This window comes from Oncorhynchus mykiss, chromosome 11 (genome assembly GCF_057628025.1).
Source record: "Oncorhynchus mykiss isolate SJ-2025 chromosome 11, ASM5762802v1, whole genome shotgun sequence".
In the NCBI taxonomy this organism is placed as follows: domain Eukaryota; kingdom Metazoa; phylum Chordata; class Actinopteri; order Salmoniformes; family Salmonidae; genus Oncorhynchus; species Oncorhynchus mykiss.
This window is the reverse complement of record NC_143032.1, coordinates 23,301,528-23,321,376: the sequence shown is the minus strand read 5'-3', so window position 1 is coordinate 23,321,376 and position 19,849 is coordinate 23,301,528. Positions and strand designations below refer to the sequence as shown.

At 44.1% G+C, this 19,849-nt stretch overlaps 1 protein-coding gene across 1 annotated transcript in view; it reads left to right on the top strand.

Moving 5' to 3' along the window:
• The window catches only part of LOC110535495 (dihydropyrimidine dehydrogenase [NADP(+)]), a 210,761-nt gene that overhangs the window by 161,058 nt on the left and 29,854 nt on the right, over positions 1 to 19,849 (top strand). Inside the window, exon 19 of the mRNA XM_036935201.2 lies at positions 12,690 to 12,832. Within this exon, the coding sequence (XP_036791096.1) occupies positions 12,690 to 12,832 (143 nt within the window). The remainder of the gene's footprint in view (positions 1 to 12,689; positions 12,833 to 19,849) is intronic.

The following is a 19,849-nucleotide window of genomic DNA, read 5'->3' as shown; positions in this document are numbered from 1 at the left end:
CATTCTATGGGATGTTGCAAGAAAATTCCTGTGTCCAGTTTTTTGGGGGGGGTTAGAGTATTCCATCAACGTCCTACTGAACATACACAGAACGTGGTTACAATGTTCTCAGAATATAAGAAATGAATGGTCTAGACACGTTTCATGAGAACGTTGCAAGAATATTCCTATGTCCAGTTTAAGGGTTAGGAGAATATTCCATCAATGTCCCACCAAACATACACAGGAAATGGTTGCCATGTTCTCAGAATATAAGATATGAATGTTGTAGACACGTTTCATTTGACAACATAGGGACAGGGTTGGGTAGGTACTTTCTAAACGTAATCTGTTAGTTACTAGTTACCTGTCCACATTTTTTTATCACTAACATAACTTTTGTTTTATCCATAAGCAGTAATGTAATCTGATTACTTTCAGTTACTTTTAGATTACTGTCCCTTTAAGAGGCATTAGGAATATTACCAATTTGAACAACATCCATTGCAGGATAAATCAATGTTAGAGTTTACATAGTTGGCCATAAATGGATGTTGCATTTTACTTTAAGGTTTGGTTATGTAGGCTTCTTCTAACCCATTGCTTTCTACTACAGATAATACTATGATTACGCTATATATTTCAATTCATGTTATACCCATTGATCTTCAAGAATAGGACTTGAAAATATAGATTAGTCAAATTGTATTACCTTTCCATAACCCAAAAACAAAGTACTTATTTAGCCTACCCTGTTGTTTATGATTTTGTTGTCATGGAGGACTGATTGGGCTCATTGCTTCGAGTTGAAAAAGAAATGCTGCTCTCATGGAATGACATGCTTTGAGCACTACTGAAAGGTGTTATTAGCATGTGAGGAAATGCCATATGCTGCATTTGCTGTAGGCCTATTGTTTACGTTTTTGTTGGTGACACTTTGATATCGCGATAATTTGCAGCTCTTTAAGTGAGAGTTTGAGCATGTGTTTGAGCATGTGTCCGTTAGGGGAAGAAAAATGTATCAGCACGAAGACAGTTTGGAGCACAATACCATGGAGGAGTTCAGAAGGGAGGAACTCCCTCAAACTTTTATTCCATAGACTGGGATTCACACTATGCAGCTTTTGCAAGAGCGCATTTTTCGCAAGTTGACGTTTATTGTCATGAGTCTTGCCCTGGAGGCAGAACTGAGCAGCTTCCGCTAGATGGGCCAGCTGCAAAGTCAAGATTGGCTATTTCGTAAAAATTCATGAAAACAAAAATGTGCTTTTTTGTCTTAATTTAAGGTTAATGTTAGGAATTGGAGTTAACAGTGTGGTTAGGGTTAGCTTCAAAACGACTTTGTGGCTGTACCAGCTAGTGACCACTCTGCAGAGCTGCCTCCAGTACATGAGTCATCTCAATAAATGCCAGCTTGCACATTTTCACTGGGGTCACTAGTCGCAAAAACAATGATGAATAGGCAGCTTAAACTTCTTCAAATAATTTGACATTTTTGTCATTTAGAAGACCCTCTTGTCCAGAGAAACGTACAATTAGTACATTCATCTTAAGATAGCTAGGTGGGACAAACACATATCAAAGGCAAGTGTTGGTTCTGGAACGTTTATATTTATTTTTTATTTATATATTTTGGGGGGGGGGGGGGGGGGTGGGGGGATCATTTTAAGATACTCTTCGAAGGGGTAGGGTTTCAGGTGCCAGGACAGAGAAGTGTTTGGACTGGGCTGAGCGGGAGCTGAGAGACCTGGGGGCCAAGAGACCAGAGGTGGTTTGAGCATAGCCTGAAGGAAGGGAAGGGCAGTTCCTCTTACTGCACTGTAGGCAAGCGCCATGGTCTTGTACTGGATGCGAGCTTCGACTGGAAGCCAATGTAGTGCACGGAGGAGTGGGGTGAGATGGGATAAGCGGGGAGCCCAGCCAACAGCAAATTGCAGTAGTCCAGATGGGAGATGACAAGTGCCTGGATTAGGACCTGTGCTACTTCCTGTGTGAGGTGAGGTCGTACTCTACGGATGTTGTAGAGCATGAACCTGCAGGAGCGAGTCAGTAATTTTATGTTTGCAGAGAAAGACAGGGTGTTCTTCAGGGTCACGCCAAGGTTCTTTGCACTCTGGGAGGGCAACGCTGTGGAGTTGACAACCCTGATGAAAAGACCTTTGAGTGGGCAGGCCTTCCCCGGGAGAAAGAGCAGCTCCTTGTCGAGGTTGAGATTGATGTGGTGGGCTGACATCCAAGCTGAGATGTCTGCCAGGCACGGAGAGATGCATGTCGCCACCTGGGTGTCAGAAGAGAGGAAGGAAGTAGTTGGATGTCATCTGCATAGGAATTAAAGACGTGACCATGTGAGGATATGACGGAGCTGAGTGACTTGGTGTATTGAGAGAAGAGGAGTGGGCCTAGAACCAAGTCCTGGGGGACACCAGTGACAGTATGTGGTGCATACACAGATTCTCTCCACGTCAACTGGTAGGAGCGGATGCAATCCAAGAGTGTGCAGAGCCTGAGACGCCCAGCCCAGAGAGGGTGGAGAAGAGGATATGATGGTTCACTGAGTCAAAGGCATCGGATAGATCTAGGAGGATGAGAAAATAGGAGAGAGAGTCAGCTTTGTCAGTGCGGAGAGCCTCCGTGACACAGAGGAGAGCAGTCTGGGTTGAGTGACCCGTCTTGAAGCTTCTGGATAGGGTTAAGAAGATCTTTCTGAGAGAGATAACGAGAGTTGATCAGAGACAGCACGCTCAAGTGTTTTGGAAAGAAAATAAAGAAGGGATACAGGTCTATAGTTTCTGACATCAGATGAGTCGATTGTTGGTTTTCTTGAGGAGGGGAGCGACTCTACCCATTCTGAAGTCAGAGGGGACACAGCCAGTGGTCAAGGATGAGTTGATGAGGGAAGTGAAGAATGGGAGAAGGTCGGGGTCGAGTGGGCAGGTTGTCAGGCGGCCAGACCTCACTTGTCGCAGGATTTCGTCTGGAGAGGGGAGAAAGAGGTCAAGGCATAGGGTAGTTCTGTGTGAGTGGGACCGGTGGTCTCTAGGCTGAGTGAATGAGAAGCGAATGTCGTCAACTTTCTTTTCAAAGTGGTTGACACAGTCGTCCGCAGAGAAGGAGGGTGGGGTGGAGGATTAAGGAGGGAGGAGAAGGTGGAAAAGGGTTTCCTAGGGCTAGAGGCAGAAGGTGGAAAATACTTTCCTATGGCTAGAGGCAGAAGGTGGAAAATACTTTCCTAGGGTTAGAGGCAGAAGGTGGAAAAGCCTTTCCTAGGGTTAGAGGCAGAAGGTGGAAAAGACTTTCCTAGGGTTAGAGGCAGAAGGTGGAAAAGACTTTCCTAGGGTTAGAGGCAGAAGGTGGAAAAGACTTTCCTATGGTTAGAGGCAGAAGGTGGAAAATACTTTCCTAGGGTTAGAGGCAGAAGGTGGAAAAGACTTTCCTAGGGTTAGAGGCAGAAGGTGGAAAAGACTTTCCTAGGGTTAGAGGCAGAAGGTGGAAAAGACTTTCCTAGGGTTAGAGGCAGAAGGTGGATCAGACTTTCCTAGGGTTAGAGGCAGAAGCTTGACATTTACAGTGATAATAAGTGGATTTAGCAGTGGATACAGATGAAAAGAAGGCAGAAAGGAGGGAGTGAAAGGATGATAGGTCCTCTGAAAGTTTAGTTTAGTCCTCCATTATCGCTCAGCTGCCCGCAGCTCTCAATGAGTCACTCAGCCAACGGGCAGGAGGGGAGGGTCGAGCCGGCCGGGAACAAACCGGACAGTGTGAGTTATAGGATGCGGAAAGGGAGGAGAAAAGGGTCGAAGAGGCAGAATCAGGAGACAGGTGGGAGAAGGATTTAGCAGAAGGGAGCGAAGGGAGCGATGATAGGATATAAGAGGAGTAGTGGGAGGGAGAGAGAAGATTGTGACTGCGCATGACCATCTGGGTAGGGGCTGAGTGACTAGGGTTGGAGGAAAGAAGACAGAAAATTAAACAAAGTAGTGATCAGAGACCTGGAGGGGGGTTGCAGTGAAATTAGTAGGGGAACAGCCTTGAGTAAAGAGTAAAGCATATTGCCTGCCTTGTGAGTTGTAGGGGATTGGGAAATGGTGAGGAGGGTAAAGAGAGAGTTGGAAAGAAATTAATGGAAGACCGACATCTAGAGGTTGAAGTCAAGTACGAAGAGTGGTGAGCCATCGTCAAGAAATTAGCTAATCAAGGTGTCGAGCTCATTGAGGAACTTTCCCAGGGCACCTGGTGTGCGATAGATGACAACAATGTTAAGCTTGAGTGGACAAGTGACAGTATGGAATTCAACCATTATTGGGTTAAAACACACACATTAATTTGTCCACAACAACCACAATTCATAAGGCGCAAATAGTTGTACTGAACAAAAATATAAACGCAACATATAAATTGTTGGTCCCATGGTTCATGGTTCAATATGCCAGAATTTTTCTATACAAACAAAACATATTTATATTTTGTGCACACATTTCTTTACATACCTGTGAGTGAACATTTCTCCTTTGCCAAGATAATCCATCCACCTGACAGGTGTGGCATATCAAGAAGCTGATTAAACAGCATGGTCATTACACAGGTGCACCTTGTGCTGGGGACAATAAAAGGCCACAATGTGCAGTTTTGTCACACAACACAATGCCACAGATGTCTCAAGTTTTGAGGGTGTGTGCAATTATCATGCTGACTGCAGGAATCTCCACCAGAACTGTTGGCAGATAATTTAATGTTAATCTCTCTACCATAAGCCGCAACGTCTTTTAAGAGAATTTGGCAGTACGTCCAACCGGCCTCACAACCGCAGACCACGTGTAACCATGCCAATCCAGGACCTCCACGTCCGGCTTCTTCACCTGTGGGATCATCTGAGACCAGCCACCCGGACAGCTGATGAAACTTGAGGAGTATTTCTGTCTGTAATAACGCCCTTTAGTGGGGGAAAACTCATTCTGATTGGCTGGGCCTGGCTCCTAAGTGGGTGGGCCTATGCTGTCCCAGGTCCACCCACGGCTGCACCCCTGCCCAGTCATGTAAAATCATTAAATTAGGGCCTAATGAATTTAATTAAATTGACTGATTTCCTTATATGAACTGTGACTTGGTAAAATCGTTGAAATTGAGTACAGGTGAAAGGGATACCTAAGAGAGCAGCAGTGTGATGTCCGTATCGCCCGTAGGCTCCACCACTGCTGTCGTTCTTACCTCCAAGCCTTTATTGAAGTTGGATAATCTTTGGATTCCAACAGCATTTGCACCATTGGAAGACAGCGTGGACAGCCTATTCTTGCTCTTTTGCCGCAATCAACTTTGGTGTCATCATATTGGTCTCTGATTTGTGGTCAGACTCGCTCAGGTGGAACAAACTTAAACTTTCGCCTTTTTTCAGTGCTGATTTGAATGTCTTTGAGAAAGCAGAAAGGTGACAAATAATTTTGAATTTAAAAGTAGTCCTAGAAGTAATCATCTATTTTTTCAAAAGTATATGTAATCTGATTACAATATTTCTGATGGTAACGTAAAGGATTCAAGTTTTTTTGTAATCAGTTACATCAGTTACATCTAATCAGTTACATCTAACGGATTACATGTACCCTGTATAGGGAATAGGGTGCAATTTGGGACACGGCATATAGCAATAACTCATTACAGATTTGCATGAACAGCCTTCCAAACCAAATATACGCCAAACATGAGCTAATTTGGCTGTTACAATTGATTTGCAATCTTATATTTGTGGTGAAAGTATGGGGGTGTTATTGAAGGGATAGGAGGTAGTGGGTTAGCTATGGTTTGTTGTGGAAAGGAGCAGGAGGAGGATACTACAGTACAAGAGGACAGCAGTATTTGGTGGATGTTACCAGAGGAGACTTGATGGAAAGACAGAGGTCTCAGAAACCATAAATACAGTCATAGAAACATAGGAACATGCAGACTGTGTTAACGTGCACAACTTGAGATATGAAGTTCTCGCTTGAACTTCTGCTATTTACAGATGCCTGCACACATTAAAGGGCATCAGTCAGCCACACATGGAAGACAACAACACAACCATATCCATGAATTACCCCTATACTGTCATTAAGAAGTCTGACTAAAAGAAAAAACAAGAAGTGTCTTCTTCTCCCAGCCTGTCAAAGCCCTAGAAAGCTCCGCTCTTCATGCATCTTCTAATGTTACACCCCTCGTTTATTTACCTGTCTCTCCCACCTCCTGAATGAATTAAAGCCTCCAGTCCAATCCCACTGACAGATGGAGCAGTTTATCACATTAGATTTAACCTCATTTAGCAGGCAGGCTTTTCTCCCATTGATCAGAGACAGACATTGTCTACACTTATTTAGATCCAGAGACTGGAACGTCCTGCGCTGTGGTAGGCCACGGAGAGAGTGAGCGATAGAGTGAGCGATGGAGAGGGGAGACTAGAATGTCTCGTGCTATGCTAGGCCACAAGGAGAGAGGCAGGGAGACAGAGAGAGCTATAGTGAGTGATGGAGAGGTGGGGAGTGACATACAGAGCGAGAGACGTACAGAGAGGGAGAGATTGCGACGGCACCCTGTAGTACCCTTAACAGTCTGTATTAATGTAATAACCTGGGAAGATAAATTAAATTACAAGATATTCACATCCCTCCATATTTCAAAAGACAGTTGGTGCAATAAAGGCCTTTCTGATTCCCTATCCTCACTCTTATTTTCCCTCTTGCTTGTAGACTTCTTGTCACTTATGGTGAACTAATCAAATTTTCCACGATGGCGTAGCAGTCGGGTGGCTGTTTTTGTCTTGTCTTGTCCCGTCTAGTGTATGTATTGTTTGCTTCGTATATATTTTGCATATATTTTTTAGATTTTTAATCTCAATTTCCATCTACGGACTGAACATACTCCTCTGCAACCCGCCTCACCCAATGTGGTACGGATCTGCTATTTTTTACACATTAGAACAGGAACCCCCATCAGTAGCTAGCCAGCTAACTAGCTACTAGCTAGTAGTCAGTTAGCCACTGCTAGTGGTCATCATCGTTAACTTGGACATCCGCCAGCCTCAGCCCGGTCTACTCCTGCCAGCCTGCACAGCACGATATCTACCCAGAGCATATCGGACTGCTTTTCTCTACCACATCTCCGTATTCCTACTGTTAGCTCTGAACCTTCACACCGGATCATCGCAGCTAGCTAGCTGCTATCCGAGTGGCTACTCCTGGCTAATGTCTCTGTCCCAATGCGAGCACCAGTTAGCCTGGAGCTAGCCTCAAGCTAGGCCCATCTCCCGGCTAGCTGAAGAGATTCCATCAGCCAATTCCTGGGCTACAATACCTCTTTTGCCAATTGGCCTGGACCACGTTACTGCCGACACGGTGCCCCTCCGATCTACGCCGGCGTAACCATCTGAGGGGGTTTCTACAGGCTCTTCCGTTGCGACGTCCCCCGCAGGCCCATCTGTTAGCCTGCCAGCCCCGGCCTGCTAGCTGTTTGAATCGCCGTGTCTCCAGCTCGCCTAGCTACTCACTGGACCCTATGATCACTCGGCTACACATGCCTCTCCCTAATGTCAATATGCCTTGTCTACTGCTGTTTTGGATAGTGATTATTGTCTTATTTCACGGTAAAGCCTCCAGCCCTGCTCAATATGCCATAGCTAGCCCTTTTGTTGGATTTGGCTAACGCGGACTGGTACCCCCACACATGCGGTGACCTCACCTTGTTTAAATGGTGTCTCTGGAGACAAAACCTCTCTCATCGTCACTCAATGCCTAGGTACTCACATCCTACCATACCCTTGTCTGTACATTATGCCTTGAATCTATTATTCCGCGCCCAGAAACCTGCTCCTTTTACTCTCTGTTCCGAACGCACTAGACAACCCGTTTTTATAGCCTTTACCCTTACCCTTATCCTACTCCTCCTCTGTTCCTCTGGTGATGTAGAGGTTAACCCAGGCCCTGCAGCCCCCAGCATCACTCCCATTCCCTAGGCGCTGTCATTTGTTGACTTCTGTAACTGTAAAAGCCTTGGTTTCATGCATGTTAACATTAGAAGACTCCTCCCTAAGTTTGTTTTATTCACTGTTTTAGCACACTCCAACAACCCGGATGTCCTAGCCGTGTCTGAATCCTGGCTTAGGAAGGCCACCAAAAATCCTGAAATTTTCATCCCTAACAATGACATTTTCAGAACAAGATAGCAACTCCGCCCCCTTTGGCAGTTCTATCTACTGCAGAGTTAGACTGCATAGTTCTGTCATACTATATAAAACAATTAGATTTTCTACTTATTTTAAATTCACATTTCCAGAAACAAGTCTCTCACCGTTGTCGCTTGTTATTGACCCACTTCAGCCCCCAGCTGTGCCCTGGACACCATATGTGAAGTGATCGCACCCCATCTATCTTCAGAGTTCGTACTGTTAGGTGACCTAAACTGGGACATTCTTAGCACCCCAACCATCCTACAATCTAAACTAGATGCCCTCAATCTCACACAAATTATCAAGGAACCTACCAGGTACAACCCCAAATCCGTAAACTCGGCTACCATCATAGATATCATCCTGACCAACTTGCCCTCTAATTACACCTCTGCTGTCTTCAGCCAGGATCTCAGCGATCACTGCCTTATTGCCTGCATGCGTAATGAGTCCGCGGTCAAACGACCACCCCTCATCACTGTCAAACGCTCCCTAAAACCCTTCAGCGAGCAGGCCTTTCTAATCGACTTGGCCCGGGTATCCTGGAAGGATATTGACCTCATTCCGTCAGTAGAAGATGCCTGTTTGCTCTTCAAAAGTGCTTTCCTCACCATCTTAAGTAAGCATGCCCTGTTCAAAAAATGTAGAACTAAGAACAGATATAGCCCTTGGTTCACCCCAGACTTGACTGCCCTTGACCAGCACAAAAACCAGCTCGTTTGGAGTTTTGTTAGCACAGTGTCCAAAGAAGGGCCAGGTGTTTACAGAATGGTGTCGTCTACGTAGAGGTGGATCAGAGAATCACCAGCAGCAAGATCGACATCATTGATATATACAGAGAAAAGAGTCGGCCCGAGAAATTGAACCCTGTGGCACCCCTATAGAGACTGCCAGAGGTCCGGACAACAGGCCCTCCGATTTAACACACTGAACTCTAGCTGAGAAGTAGTTGGTGAACCAGGCGAATCAGTCATTTGAGAAGGCAAGGCTATTGAGTCTGCCGATAAGAATGCGGTGATTGACAGAGTCTAAAGCTTCGGACAGGTCAATGAAGACAGCTGCACAGTACTGTCTTTTATCTATGGCGGTTATGATATCGTTTAGGACCTTGAGCGTGGCTGAGGTGCACCCATGACCAGCTCGGAAACCAGATTGCATAGTGGAGAAGGTACGTTGGGATTCGAAATGGTCAGTGATCTGTTTGTTAACTTGGCTTTCGAAGATTTTAGAAAGGCAGGGCAGGATGGATATATGTCTATAACAGTTTGGGTCTAGAGTGTCTCCCCCTTTGAAGAGGGGGATGACCGCGGCCGCTTTCCAATCTTTGGGGATCTCAGACGATACGAAAGAGAGGTTGGATAGGCTGGTAATAGGGGTTGCAACAATTTCAACAGATAATTTTAGAAAGCAAGGGTCCAGATTGTCTTGGCCAGCTGATTTGTAGGTATCCAGATGTTGCAGCTCTTTCAGAACATCAGCTGTCTGGATTTGGGTGAAGGGGAAGCAGGGGGAGGGCTTAGGCAGGTTAGCCTAGTGGTTAGAGCAATGGACTAGTACCCAGAAGGTTGCAAGTTCAAATCCCCGAGCTGACAAGGTACAAATCTCTCGTTCTGCCCCTGAACAGGCAGTTAACCCAGGCCGTCATTGAAAATAGGAATTTGTTCTGACTTGCCTAGTTAAATACAGGTAAAAAATACATTTAAAAAGTTGCTGCAGGGTTTGCTGAGCTGTTGGCCGGGGTAGGGTTAGCCAGGTGGAAAGCATGGCCAGCCGTACAAAAAATGCTTATTGAAACTATTGATTATTGTAGATTTATCAGTGGTGACAATGTTTCCTTTCCTCAGTGCAGTGGGATTTTTGGTGGCCTTCCTAAGCCAGGATTCAGACACGGCTAGGACATCTGGGTTGGCGGAGTGTGCTAAAGCAGTGAACAAAACAAACTTAGGGAGGTGGGTTCTGATGTTAACATGCATGAAACCAATGCTTTTTCAGTTACAGAAGTCAACAAATGACAGCGCCTGGGGAATGGGAGGGATGCTGTGGTTGCAGGGGTTAACCTCTACATCACCAGAGGAACAGAGGAGGAGGAGGATAAGAGTACGGCTAAACTCTAAAAGAATAGGTTGTCTAGTGCGTTTGGAAGAGAGAGTAAAAGGAGCAGGTTTATGGGCACGGAATAATAGATTCAAGGCATTATGTACAGCCAAGGGTATGGTAGGATGTGAGTACAGTGGAGGTAAACCTAGTCATTGAGTGACGATGAGAGAGGTTTTGTCTCTAGATGCACCATTTAAGCCAGGTGAGGTCACCGCATGTGTTGGGGGGTGGAACATAAGGGCTAGCTATGGCATATTGAGCAGGGCTGGAGGCTCTACAGTAAAATAAGACAAAAATTACTAACCAAAACAGCAATAGACAAGGCATATTTACATTAGGGAGAGGCATGTGTAGCCGAGTGATCATAAGGTCCAGTGAGTAGTTCGGTGAGCTGGAGACATGGCGATTCAGACAGCTAGCAGGCAAGGAAAGCAGGCTAGCAAATGGGCCTCAGGGGGACCTCGCAACAGGATAGCCTGTTGAAACCCCCTCGGACGGTTACGTCGGCAGACCAGTTGTAATGGATCGGCGAGGCTCCGTGTCGGCAGCAATGGGTCCAGGCCAATTGGCAGAAGAGGTATTGAAGCCCAGGAATTATCTGATGGATTTCTTCGGGTAGCCGGAAGATGGGCCTAGTTCGAGAGTAGCTCCTAACTGGTGCTTGCTTCAGGACAGAAACCTCCTCGGACAGTTACATTGGCTGACCAGTCGTGATGGATCGGCGATGCTCCATGTCAGCAGCAAAGGGTTCAGGCCAATTGGAAAAAGAGGTAATTGAAGCCCAGGAATTGCTTGAAGGATCTCTTCAGCTAGCCGGAAGATGGGCCTATTTCGAGGCTAGCTCCGGAGATGTGTTAGAGAAAAGCAGTCTAATATGCTCTGGGTAGATATCGTTCTGTGAAGGCTGGCAAGAGTTTCCCAGGCTGAGGCTGGCAGATGTCCGAGTTAACGGTGATGACTGCTAGCAGTGGCTAACTGACTACTAGCTAGTAGCTAGTTATCTGGCTAGCTTCTGAAGGGGGTCCGGTTCAAAAGTGTAAGAATAGCAGATCCGTACCACATTGGATGAGGCGGGTTGCAGGAGAGTATGTTCAGTCCGTAGATGGAAAATTAGATTAAAAATAATAGAAATATATACGAAGAAAACAATATATACACGGGACGGGACAGGACAATCAAAACAGACATCCCACTGCTATCTTGGAACATACAACACTCCTTCCGTGGCCTCCAACTGCTTAAATGCTTGTAAAACTAAGTGCATGCTCTTCAACCGATTGCTGCCTGCACCATCCCACCCGACTAGCATCACTTCTCTGGACGGTTCTGACTTAGAATATGTAGACTAAAAAATACCTAGGTGTCTAGTTAGACTATAAACTCTCCTTCCAGACTCACATTAAGCATCTTCAATCCAAAATAAAATCTAGAATCGGCTTCCTATTTCGCAACAAAGCCTCCTTCACTCATGCTGCCAAACATACCCTCGTAAAACTGACTATCCTACCGATCCTTGACTTTGGCGATGTCATTTACAAAATAACCTCCGACACTCTACTCAGCGAACTAGATGTAGTCTATCACAGTGCCATCCGTTTTGTCACCAAAGCCCCATATACTACCCACCACTGCGACCTGTATGCAAACATATATATTCGTCGCCAAACCCACTGGCTCCAGGTCATCTATAAGTCTTTGCTAGGTAAAGCCCCGCCTTATCTCAGCTCACTGTAGCATGCGCTCCAGCAGGTATATTTCACTTTCATTCCCAAAGACAACACTTCCTTTGGCCGCCTTTCCTTCCTGTTCTCTGCAGCCAATGACTGGAACGAATTGCAAAAATCTCTGAAGCTGGAGTCTTATATCTCCCTCTCTAACTTTAAGCATCAGCTGTCAGAGCAGCTTACCGATCACTGTACCTGTACACAGCCAATCTGTAAATAGCACACCCAACTACCTCATCCCCATATTATTACTTACCCTCTTGCTCTTTTGCACCCCAGTATCTATACTTGCACATCATCATCTACACATCTACAACTCCAGTGTTAATGCTAAATTGTAATTATTTTGCCTCTGTGGCCTATTTATTGCCTTACCTCCCTACTCTCCTACATTTTCACACACTGTACAAATAATTTTCTATTGTGTTATTGACTACATTTGTTTATGTGTGTCTCTGTGTTGTTTTTGTCACACTGCTTTGCTTTATCTTGGCCAGGTCGCAGTTGTAAATGAGAACTTGTTCTTAACTGCCCTACCTGGTTAAATAAAGGTGAAATAAAAAGTATAAATACGCGTTAGCCAAGTCCATCAACAAAAACAATTGGACCCGTCCCTAGCTAGCCCCTACACATCCGCAGGTATACATGTATGTAAATGGTTATTTCTGCCACTGTTTCTACATTTATGTTTCTGTCTACAGGAAACGCCATCCGGCCCATCGCCCTGCGTGCTGTATCCGCCATCGCCAAAGCCCTGCCTGGCTTTCCCATCCTGGCCACTGGGGGCATCGACTCAGCGGAGTCTGGTCTGCAGTTCCTTCATGCTGGAGCTTCTGTCCTGCAGGTAACGGCTCTGCAACCATCTATCTCTCTCTACCTCTCTTTCTGTCTCTCCACTTCTCTCTCACCGCTCTATGTTTCTCTCTCGTCTTTACCTCTGCAGGTAACAGCACAGCAACCATCTCTCTCTCTTTCTCTCTCTCTCTCTACCCCTCTCTCTCTACCCCTTTCTTTCTCTCTCTCTCTCTCTCTCTCTCTCTCTCTCTCTCTCTCTCTCTCTCTCTCTCTCTCTACCCCTCTCTCTCACTCTACCCCTCTCTCTCTCTCTACCCCTCTCTCTCTCTCTCTCTACCCCTCTCTCTCTACCCCTTTCTTTCTCTCTCTCTCTCTCTCTTTCTCTCTCTTTCTCTCTTTCTTTTTCTCTTTTTCTCTCTCTCTTTCTCTCTTTCTTTTTCTCTTTTTCTCTCTCTCTTTCTCTTTCTCTCTCTCTTTCTCTCTCTCTCACCTCTCTTTCTCTCTCTCTCACCTCTCTCTCTTTCTCTCTCTCTCTTTCTCTCTCTCTCTCTCTCTCTCGCTCTCTCGCTCTCTCGCTCTCTCGCTCTCTCGCTCTCTCTTTCTTTCTTTCTCTCGCTCTCTCGCTCTCTCTCTCTTTCTCGCTCTCTCTCTCTCTTTCTCTCTCTCTCTCTTTCTCTCTCTCTCTTGCTCTCTCTCTCTCTTTTTTTCTCTCTCTCTCGCTCTCTCGCTCTCTCTTTCTTTCTTTCTCTCGCTCTCTCGCTCTCTCTCTCTTTCTCGCTCTCTCTCTCTCTTTCTCTCTCTCTCTCTTTCTCTCTCTCTCTTGCTCTCTCTCTCTCTTTCTCTCTCTTTTTCTCTCTCTCTCTCTCTTTCTCTCTCTCTCTCTCTGCCCCTATCTTTCTCTCGCTCACTCTATCTCTCGCGCTCTCTTTTATTCTCTATCTCTCCAGCTCTCTCCCTGTTTAGAGCATCTATGCTGTTGATACAGCGAACACAATGCCATCTGGCCTCCTCCAACTCACCATATACCATTTATACTAGGGGCGGCAGGTAGACTAGCGGTTAGACTGTTGGGCCAGTAATCGAAAGGTCACTGGTTGGAATAACTGAGACGACAAGGTGAAAAATCCTTTGATGTGACCATCAAAGCACTGGTCCCTAATTTGCTCCAGGCGTGTTGTATTACTATGACTGACCCTGTAAAACAACACATTTCACTGAAGCTACAGTTGAAGTCAGAAGTTTACATACACCTTAGCCAACTACATTTAAACTCAGTTTTTCACAGTTACTGACATTTAATCCTAGTAAAAATTCCCTGTCTTAGGTCAGTTAGGATCACGACTTTATTTTAAGAATGTGAAATGTCAGAATAACAGTAGAGAGAATGATTTATTTCAGCATATTTCTTTCATCACATTCCCAGTGAGTCAGAAGTTTACATACACTAATTTAGTATTCGGTAGCATTGCTTTTAAAATTGTTTAACTTGAGTCAAAAGTTTTGGGTAGCCTTCCACAAGCTTCCCACAATAAGTTGAGTTAATTTTGGCTAATTCCTCCTGACAGAGCTGGTGTAACTGAGTCAGGTTTGTAGACCTCCGTGCTCGTACACGTTTTTCAATACTGCCCACACATTTTCTTTAGGATTGAGGTCAGGGCTTTGTGATGGCCACTCCCAATGCCTTGACTTTGTTGTCCTTTTGCCACAACTTTGGAAGTATGCTTATGGTCATTGTCGATTTGGAAGACCCATTTGCGACCAAGCTTTAACTTCCTGACTGATGTCTTGAGATGTTGCTTCAATATATCCACAAAATTATCCTATTTTGTGAAGTACACCAGTCCCTCCTGCAGCAAAGCACCCCCACAACATGATGCTGCCACCCCCGTGCTTCAAGGTTGGGATGGTGTTCTTCTGTTTGCAAGACTTTTCCCCCAAACATAACGATGGTCATTATAGCCAAACAGTTCTATTTTTGCTTCATCAGACCAGAGGACATTTCTCCAAAAAGTACGATCTTTGTCCCCATGTGCAGTTGCAAATCGTAGTCTGGCTATTTTATGGCGGTTTTGGAGATGTGGCTTCTTCCTTGCTGAGCAGCCTTTCAGGTTATGTCGATATAGGTATGGTTTTACTGTGGATATAGATATTTTTGTACCTGTTTCCTCCAGCATCTTCACAAGGTCTTTTGCTGTTGTTCTGGGATTGATTTGCACTTTTCTCAACAATGTACGTTCATCTCTAGGAGACAGAACGTGTCTCCTTCCTGAGCGGTATGACGGCTGCATGGTCCCATGGTGTTCGTACAGATGAACATGGTACCTTCAGGCATTTGGAAATTGCTTCCAAGGATGAACCAGACTTGTGGAGGTCTACAATTGTGTTCCTGAGGTCTTGGCTGATTTCTTTTGATATTTCCATGCTGTCAAGCAAAGAGGCACTGAGTTTGAAGGTAGACCTTGAAATACATCCACAGGTTCACCTCCATTTGACTCAAATTATGTCAATTAGCCTATCAGAAGCTTCTAAAGCCATGACATCATTATCTGGAATCTGGAATAAAGGCACAGTCAACTTAGTGTATGTAAACTGACCCACTGGAATTGTGATACAGTGAAATAATCTGTCAGTAAACAATTGTTGGAAAAATGACTTGTGTCATGCACGAAGTAGATGTCCTAACCGACTTGCCAAAACTATAGTTTAACAAGACATTTGTGGAGTGTTTGAAAAACGAGTTTTAATGACTCCATCCTAAGTGTATGTTAACTGTATATGGTGTATATGACAATAAAACATATAGCTGTATTGTTTTTTACTAGTTAGCCGATTCAGACTTAACAAACTGTACTCTTAAGTATACTTTACCTCAAGCTGGGCCGCTGGCTGTGAAAATCATTGGTTGCATTCAATACTCCATCTGCTGTGTGTATTTACATGTGTTTCACTGGTTTGGTTTGTGTTGTCGTGTAGCTGTTAATCTGTCTGTTTGATCATGTTATCAAGCCTCAAAACACACTGCTAGCCACATTGTGTCACTATGGCAGTATACAGACCAAGGCCAAGAATTCCTTTCTTCAACTTTATTACTTGAATATTCCCTCAACTTTTGATATTTAAATTGGGAAAGTGGGTTTTTAACTTCACTGTTCATTTAACTTCCCTCAGTGGTTCGTGCCTAGGGAGTAATCAGCAACAGAATCAGCATGCAAATTGAATCACAATCTGTGAATAAATGCATCCACTCTTTATGGTTTTCTCTTTCTAGATGATTTAATATTTTGGTAATACCACCCCTCCACCTGCGCTGTCAAATCTTAACACAGGGGATCTGAGGAGTCTCAGCGCATGCAACCAGAGATTCCTCCCACTGAATTAATGGGAAAAGTTAATTACGGAATTAAAAAAAATAACGCTCTCGATGAAATCAGAATGCCATCTATTTAGGGAGAAGTGTTCTGTCTTTTGAAAAGCCTTCATTTGTATTCCATTGAGCACGATTCAATCATCATTTGAAATTTCATTCATTTGTATGCTTTTTACCTTGATAAAAGAGAATACAAGTTTGTCGTTGTAATTATACAGTTTAATGGATGGATTATAAGTTAGCTTCAGATAAGTTTGGGTAACTTTCTATGGTTAAGAGATGCTTGGTTTTTTTTTTTCGTGTGAGGGGGATAGCACAGAGGTGTTTGTAATTTTGGCCTAAATGGAATCATACACATACAGACATATTTTAGTCCAAAAGAAATTCCAATAACGTCTTTCCCATTGCCTGAACACATTCATCAAAAGGCTGTGTGGATCTGTATTTGTCTGGTTTTGTCAGACATACAACAAACAGTAAGATGGTATCTGCACACACAGTAGCAAATTAATATGAATCGCCAAGGAAATTAGCAGTGAGAAGGCATTGAATACAGAATGGGTTTAAAACAATATGTTGTAATACCTGGCGGTTACAATCAGCACGTCTTGTCACTCTGAAGTTGAAGACTGAAGAACGATGGTGGGTGTTGAATGTGAGAATCACTGCTGTGGGCTCTGTGGATTGTACTGTATGTAGTACAGGAAGAGAGACATACTGTGTTGTCTGAAATAGACCGTGATTGGTTCTGAGATGCATCAGACACATTCTTCTCAGAACAAACAATGTGATGAAGTCCATTCAGGAGCTGCCCGTCTCTCATAGACCCATCATTGCTTCTTGGTCTTGAAGATTTTATAAAGAAGTTGTTGCAAAGGGAAGCCTTGAAAGTATGCTTGTCATTGACAACACATGATGAGAGCAGTGCTTCAAGGTCAGGCTTTTGTTATGGAGACTTAGACACATCGTTTTAATTGATTTCTCGATAGATAGTATAGTAACGTTTGTTAAGAAAACCTTAACTGAGAAGCCAGGTCAGTGAAAACCCAGTGAATCTACTTTATTTTTTTTAAAGAAGTTTTGTAAACCATTATTTGACAGACGTTAAAGCTTTGAGAAGGAAACATTCAAAAATGCTGCATGGCTAAAATATATCCTCGTGAATTCACATACTGTAGTCAGGGGTTGATGAGATTCACTTGTAAATCGATACTTCTTAGTTAATTCATTCCCAAAAACATTCATTTGCAATGACCCTGGGGGGTTCTCTCTCCCCTTCTCTCTTTTCTTCTTGCTCTCCTTCGCCATGTAACTATCAACTACTACATGTGTGCAATATTCCTTTTTCTCATATGCCCTTTACTGCACCATTACGATGTGAATAAGGTCCATAACATGCAAGAGCCATTGTGTTGAACACTGTGCAATGTTTAACAGTGAGAATCGGCGAATGGTGAACTTACTAAATGACTAGAGATGACTGTGCGATAGTAGGTTGTTTCTTGTGTAAATATTTTCTGTCTGGATTTTAATGATTTGTATTCATCACCTTCTTGTCCTCAATGCAATAAGTGATTACCTTGGTCGTTAATAAAAGCCCAATTTACATCTGATCAATGTTATAAAGTAGCAATGTGCTATCCCAGTTATCGCAGTTATTTTTTTGTGCTATCCCAGTTATCTCAGTTATTTTTCATCATTTTGGTTGAATTGTGAAGTTGCTGCTTTGTTATGGTGATCTGGCCAGTGATGGAGATTCAGACAGTTATTTTATTGACATGTCTTTAGAAGGAAATGGTGCTATATTTCACTGATGACCAACTAGTTCGATTTTAATGACCCAGGGTGACCATTCTCCTTGTCCTTGGTCCACGTCAACAGTTCTGTACTGCCATGAAAGACCCATTGTCAAGTAGCTAACATGACTTGTTGTTTGAGCCCAGTAAACATCAGGAATTTGTAATAGTACCTTTTGAAAACATCCAAACGTTGCCAGCGTGAGTGAAAGGAATAGCAGTCCATTCAACATGCAAACTATTCAACTCTTCAGAGGAAAGGTTACGTTTCTGTCCACCTCACCACAACCCCTAACTGAACTCTACTGGAAATTGCTCATATTCATTGACTTGTAAAAATGTATTTACTTTCCCCCCCAGACTTGGTTTCTCTTTTACCTGAAGATCAAGACTAAATATCAGTGGTTAGGATCTAAGTATCAGACATAGGAGCTGAAATCAAAAGCACTGAGTTTGGTTCATCCATAGTCATTGTAGCATTTGAAAGCTGAATGAATCGATCTTTCTTTTGGCGAAGACGCTGTTGTACTAAATGCCAGGATTCTATCATCGGGAATAAAAGAGCTGACAGCGTCAGAGAGAAAGAGAGGGACAAAAAGAGAAAGAGGGAGAGGTCGAGAGGGAGAGCAGGGAATCTAAAAGCATTTCAGATCTCAGAAGGAGTTGAAATCAATGCGTAGCCCCAGTTTTCAGAGCAGATAAAAAGGACCTGCTGTCTCAATTGCCTGAAAACTACTTAGAAATTCTCACTTCGATTTATTTCAGCAGTCGGCTACATTAACGCTAAATGCAGCACGCGAGGACATCACATACTTTGATGTTCTGAGCAAAATGAAAAGCACTAATGGACATTCTCCTACACGCGCACACACACACACACACACACACACACACACACACACACACACACACACACACACAGTAATAACCAACGAGTAATCTAACCTAACAATTCACAACAACTACGTTATACACACAAGTGTAAAGGGATGAAGAATATGTACATAAAGATATATGAATGTGTGATGGTACAGAACGGCATAGCCAAGATGCAGTAGATGGTATCGAGTACATATATATACATATGAGATGAGTAATGTAGGGTATGTAAACATTATATTAAGTGGCATTGTTTAAAGTGGCTAGTGATACGTTTTTTTACATACATTTTTCCAATATTAAAGTGGCTGGAGTTGAGTCAGTATGTTGGCAGCAGCCACTCAATGTTAGTGGTGGATGTTTAACAGTCTGATGGCCTTGAGATAGAAGCTGTTTTTCAGTCTCTCAGTCCCTGCTTTGATGCACCTGTACTGACCTCGCTCGCCTTCTGGATGGTAGCGGGGTGAACAGGCAGTGGCTCGGGTGGTTGTTGTCCTTGATGATCTTTATGGCCTTCCTGTGACATCGGGTGGTGTAGGTGTCCTGGAGGGCAGGTAGTTTGCCCCCGGTGATGCGTTGGGCAGACCTCACTACCCTCTGGAGAGCCTTACGGTTGTGGTTCGGAGCAGTTGCCGTACCAGGCAGTGATACAGCCCGACAGGATGCTCTCGATTGTGCATCTGTAAAAGTTTGTGAGTGCTTTTGGTGACAAGCCAAATTTCTTCAGCCTCCTGAGGTTGAAGAGGCTCTGCTGCACCTTCTTCACTACGCTGTCTGTGTTGGTGGACCAATTCAGTTTGTCCGTGATGTGTACGCCGAGGAACTTGAAACTTACTACCCTCTCCACTACTGTCCAATCGATGTGGATAGAGGGGTGCTACCTCTGCTGTTTCCTGAAGTCCACGATCATCTCCTTTGTTTTGTTGACGTTGAGTGTGAGGTTATTTTCCTGACACCACACTCTGAGGGCCCTCACCTCCTCCCTGTAGGCCGTCTCGTCATTGTTGGTAATCAAGCCTACCAC